Source organism: Rhamphochromis longiceps, linkage group LG3, assembly GCF_057381845.1.
Source record: "Rhamphochromis longiceps isolate RC_006_pf linkage group LG3, R_longiceps_female_GT1.1, whole genome shotgun sequence".
Classification (NCBI taxonomy): domain Eukaryota; kingdom Metazoa; phylum Chordata; class Actinopteri; order Cichliformes; family Cichlidae; genus Rhamphochromis; species Rhamphochromis longiceps.
This window is the reverse complement of record NC_140559.1, coordinates 15,679,244-15,684,710: the sequence shown is the minus strand read 5'-3', so window position 1 is coordinate 15,684,710 and position 5,467 is coordinate 15,679,244. Positions and strand designations below refer to the sequence as shown.

The window sequence follows — 5,467 nt, the reverse complement described above, 5'->3', positions numbered from 1 at the left end:
CAGTTGTGCCAGGCGGCGTTTGTGCAGGTGAAATGGGCTCTCTGTGGAGAGCTGCTGCTGTTCACGCCTAACTTCTCCCTCCCTTTTTGTCTGCAGACTGACGCATCAAACAGAGGGCTGGGGGCCGTTTTGTCCCAGCAGGTAGGGGGAGCTGACCGGCCGGTCGTCTACATCAGCCGGAAGCTAGCGCAAGTCAAGGTATATTACCATGGAGAAGGAGTGCCTGGCGATCCGGTGGGCGGTCGACTCCCTTCGCTACTACCTCCTGGGATGCCCACTCACCCCCTGCTCAGACCATGTCCCGCTGCAGTGGCTCCACCATATAAAGGATGTCAATGCCCGGATCACTTGGTGGTATCTGACTCTGCAGCCCTTTAAGTACAACGTGATCCATAGGCCGGGCACGCAGATGGTCGTGGTCAATTTCCTGTCCCGCTCGAGCGGGGGGGGGGCAATAAGGTTTGGCCAGATGGCCGCGGCCCCAGTCGGGCGGTGGGGATGTGTGGCGTTGGTGTGGTCTCTGGCCGGCTGCAGATGAGGGGTGATGCAATGAGCTCCCAAGGCGGCGCAGGGGTGGGGTTGAACAGGTGTGCTGGGATGTGAGTGTGATGATGTCTCTTTATATGTTCACAGTGACAGTCGGAGGGAGAGAGCAGACGTGACAGCAGAGCGGGAGTGTCTGTGTCCCAGTATAACGAAAACCACATTATAATCACAGTTGAAAATAAAGTAGTGCTGTCAGTACGTTCGTGTCCTGCCTATGATTAACGGGTCCAATGTTACAGACACATTTATTTCATTTTTCAAATCTCCGTTTTCAAAAATACCCATGTACGTGTGGACGTAGCCTTGGTGTTGTTGAATGTTTCCCCGGTCATGTCTCTGTTTGTCTCTCTCACCCCTTGCCCTCCCTCCTCCCTTGCTCTTTCACCCTCTCTCATCATGCTCTTTCGTCCTGCTCTCTTGCCCTCTCTGACATCCCTCGCTCTCTATGTTCCCCGGGTTATGTCAGATCCTTTCTCAGTTTGTGTGTTCCTGTATTTCCTTTATCCCTTTAATAGTCTCTTGCCTGGTGTGCATCATATTCAGTTTTTATGTCCCCTGTCTTGTTTGTGAGATTGTGTCCAGCTGTGCTTCCCAGGTGTCTCCTCTTAGCCATGATTCCCTCGTTTGCCCTTGTGTGTATTTATGTCTGCATCTACCTCTGTCTTCAATCACAGTCTCCCTCATTCCCTGGCTGTGTGTTCCACCTGTTTATATAGTTTTCCTACGCATTCTAGTTTAGGCAAAACACCAAAAAAGCTGTTTTCGAGTTAAGTCCTGTGTATGAGTCTGCATTTTGGGCCCTCAATCCTGCCTGCTTCACACCACCAAATGACACTCTGTTTAAAAAAGTCTTATCTCTGATTCTATGTGTATTACTCAGCAAGCAGTGCAGAGTTTAAATGGCGCTGATGTGGGTGAGGGGACTTGCCCAGTTCTGGCTCCATCAAAGTCTGGGTTTTTTCCTTGCCTTCTCTGATAAGAGCTGGGGGCCTGAGTAGTGATTTTAAAATAGTTTAAACTTAAAAATCATGCCATTGCATTTTCTTCTTTTCAGTCTCATTCTTAATATAGAAAATTCCATTACATATGAACATTCAGTCACATATGGGTAGGCTTCACTTCATGTGTCATCCATTTTATGCTATTTTACTTCAATTTCATTAGTACATTCTTGTGTACTCATTCAGTTCAACAGTATCCCTTTTAAACCAAATACTTTCATATCTTTAAAACTCTGTGTTTGTCAATCACAATTTACTCAAAACAATTTCTTTTTACTAAATTGTACACCTTAAAAGTCAGAGACTCAGAAATCAGTGTGTGTGTCTGCTCTCTCTCATGCACTTCCTTACATGCACACACACACACCTTTATCTTATCTCTACCTTACCTTATCTCTTTTGTTCAAGAACAAAGAATAAAGTTACTGTTATTAAAAGCACACAAAGAAACTCTATTATAGCACACTATAATCACATATAACAGTGGTCCCCAACCCCCGGGCCTCGGACCGGTACCGGTCCGTGAGTCGTTTGGTACCGGGCCGCGAGAGTTGAGGCTCAGGTGTGAAATGTATAGTTTTCAGGGTTTTTATCAGTTTTCAGCGTTATTTTGTTATCGTTTTGATTGTTAACTCGGTTTTCCCGGGACTTTTCACGTGTGTTATGAATAAATCTTCTTTTTTTAGGTACCGGTACTAGTTTTATTTTGTTGTATTTATCCGCGACACATTAAAAGCCGGTCCGTGAAAATATTGTCGGGCATAAACCGGTCCGTGGCGCAAAAAAGGTTGGAGACCACTAACATATAAGACTGGAGGTTGTGCCTTTTTACCCTATTTTGGACGTAATGAAATTTCAATCTCTCTATGTCCCAGTGATTAAAATACAATCAATATAATTTATTATACTTTTTATATACTAATATACTAATATATATATATATATTTGCATTCAAATAATGAAATACTTTAGTAATGTCTAAATGACTAAAACAATTAAAAATAAATTCAATTTACTAATGCGTCCATTATTGCCCAATTCATTATTAAAGTGCAAAATGTTTTATTTGATAGATTTGACCATAATTACTCCATAATGAATAATGATTACAGTATTTAAGCTTATGATTTTTAGGTAGATCAACATTTACAAATACCAGAAAAGATATGTGTAACAATGACCATGGATAGCTGACTATAATGTGAGCCGCAGATACAGGATGGAATCATTGCCTTTATTAGTAAATACATGCGTTGCCTTTAACATTCACACCTTTAATTTTGATACATGCCCTGCAACAACTGCCTTACAGCAAGATTAGTTAAAATTTTTATTTTTAAATATTTTTAACAACAAAGATAGCATATTGACATGGAGCAATCCTGCATTACAGTAGTATTATGATGTTAGTGAACAAAATAAAACTAATGTTTTACTCAGTGCAACTTTTTCAGTGTTCATGTTGATTAAAATTTACAGGATTGTATGTGGAATCAATCCATCCATTTGCTTCTGCTTATCCTTTTCAGGGTCGCGGGGGCGCTGGAGCCTATCCCAGCTGTCATAGGGTGAGAGGCAGGGTACACCCTGGACAGGTCGCCAGTCTGTCACAGGGCTAACACACAGGGACAGACAACCATTCTCGCTCATATTCACTCCTGCATTCACACTTATGGGCAATTTGGATTAACCAATTAACCTATCTCCACAGACTGCATGTCTTTGGATGGTGGGAGGAACAAATCGTTGTTGTCCTTATATTAATAAGTTAAAACTGTCAACATTTCATGATGAACAACGAGGCAGCAGGAGAACAGCTGCAGTTTAACAGCTTCAATTCACTGACAGGAAACAACATTAGAAACATCATCATCCTCAACTCATCTGCTGCACTGACACTGACACCTTCAACGGACACACCTTCACTTTATCCCATGTATAAATGTATGGAAACATCCTGTGAGTGAAAGTGTGTGTGAAGGTGTGTATGTGTGTGTTAGTATCAGGATCAGAGAACGACAGCTTTCCTCTGTTCCAGTCTAGATTCACTCTGATCCTCTGGAGCTTCTTCAGAACAGAGAGAGCAGTAACAGGAGCTGATGGTGAGCGTGCTGAGTATTTGCCTAAACTGAAACCGATTTTCCATATTCCAGATCTTATCAGTCCCTTCCTCTGCACAGACTCTGCTAACACACCCAGTTCCCACCATGTACTGTCTCCAACTTCAACATCCCAGCTGTGAGTCCCTGAGTTAAAGCCCTCAGAGCCCAGGATAGAGCTGTATGAATCAATCCTCTCTGGATTATCAGGAAGCTGCTGCCTCTCTCCTCCTCGTCTCACACTGGTCAGATCTTCAGACAGGATGAGTTGTGGATGAGCAGTGTTTGGGTCCAGAATGAGAGGAGTGTAGGAGACCATGTCCTTCTTATTATTCCAGATGTTGAAGGTCAGGTTGCCCAGGTGTTTGGCCTGGTCTATCAGAGCTCCTGAGGGCAGCTGTGGATCATCCAGCAGGGGGCAGCGCTGGACTCTTTCCACTGCAGCCTTGTAGTTGTGCAGGAATGAGACGTCTTCAGCTCTCAGCTCCTCCTCTGTGGCTCTGACTGTGTCTGAAAGAGCTGCTATCTCTCTGCTCAGAGCCTCCATCTTCTCCTTCATCATCCCACTCTTCTGCTCCTCTTCCTCCCTCAGTGCAGCCAGCCTGGCCTCCTCTTCCTCTGCTAGAAACTGCTGAAGCTTCTTAAACTGCTCCTTAATCTGCCTCTCTGTGTGTCGGGCCTGGACCTTAATGTGTTCTGCTGTTTGATCAAACTTCACTTGAACTTCTTCACAAACCTTTAACTTCTTCTTTAAGGGCTCCAGAGTTTCCTGAAGTTCCTTCTTGTGTTGTTGTGCAGCTTCATCGATGGGTCTGAATCTGTGATTGGTGTGTTTTTCTGAGGCACAGCAGACGACACACACTGGCTGCTGATGGTCCAGACAGAAGAGTTTGAGTTTCTCAGAGTGCAGACTGCAGAGAGCCTCTGAAGCTCTCTCCTGTAAGAACGACTCACACAGGTTCTTTAAAGCTCGGTTTAAAGGTGGATCATTCACTGATATTTCCTTACAAACTGGACACTCGTGTGTTGGTCTCTCTCTCCACCATCTCTTCAGACAGTCTTTACAGAAGCTGTGGCTACATGACAGAAGAACAGGATCTCTGAAGACCTCCTGACAGACCGGACAGCAGAGATCCTCCTCTGATCTGGAAGCCATTGAGTCTGTGAGTGAAGCTGAAAACAGCAGACAGGAAGTACAGTCAGTCCTGGCTCCCCTCCCTCCTCTACCACCTTCACTGAAACTTCCTTTGAGTCGTGTTTTTGCTCAAACTCACATTCAGTGTGTGGAGCGTCAGCAGCTTGAAGCAGCAGTGTTGGAGTTTTCCACTTTTCTCTCCTGTAGTTGGACTCACTCAGAGGAAGCTGCTAGTTTGGTCTGAGCTCAGTCTGATCGTCTGTGCGTCTCTCTTTACCGATGAAAAAGAACAGCTTGTTTCCTGGTTTGTCGCAGTTTACTGATGTCAGGGGCGGAGCTCTTTTCACCTCCCTTGGCTGTCAAGAGTTTTGCTTCAGCCATAAATAAAGGTGTGTTTCATCACAGAGTTCACTTGTTTACCTAACAGCAGCTGTAAAACAGTTCAAAGCATTAAGCTCAGAAAATAATGTGTCACTTCATGTAGTTGTTTGGGAGGCTTTATTTTGAAAGTGCTTTATCCTGCCTCAATATTTGGCAGATTCTCTAGCTGCTGGTGTGTAATACAAACACAGGGGATTTCATGTGTTTACTGGGATGCAAGTTCTTCTTCTACCTTGTGGGATTATAATATTATTTTATGCCATGTTAGACCCCTAATTAAAGATTGTGAATTATTATGTAGTTTT

The 5,467-nt window shown here is 44.0% G+C and overlaps 1 protein-coding gene across 1 annotated transcript; it reads right to left on the bottom strand.

The window, feature by feature from the left end:
• Nucleotides 1–2,734: 2,734 nt before the first annotated feature.
• LOC146673109 (nuclear factor 7, ovary-like) lies at nucleotides 2,735–4,802 on the bottom strand. Its single transcript, XM_085402250.1, has one exon. It carries the CDS (start codon nucleotides 4,800–4,802, stop codon nucleotides 3,423–3,425), a length of 1,380 nt encoding a protein of 459 aa, XP_085258376.1. The 3' UTR covers nucleotides 2,735–3,422.
• Between the last annotated feature and the right edge of the window lie 665 nt (nucleotides 4,803–5,467).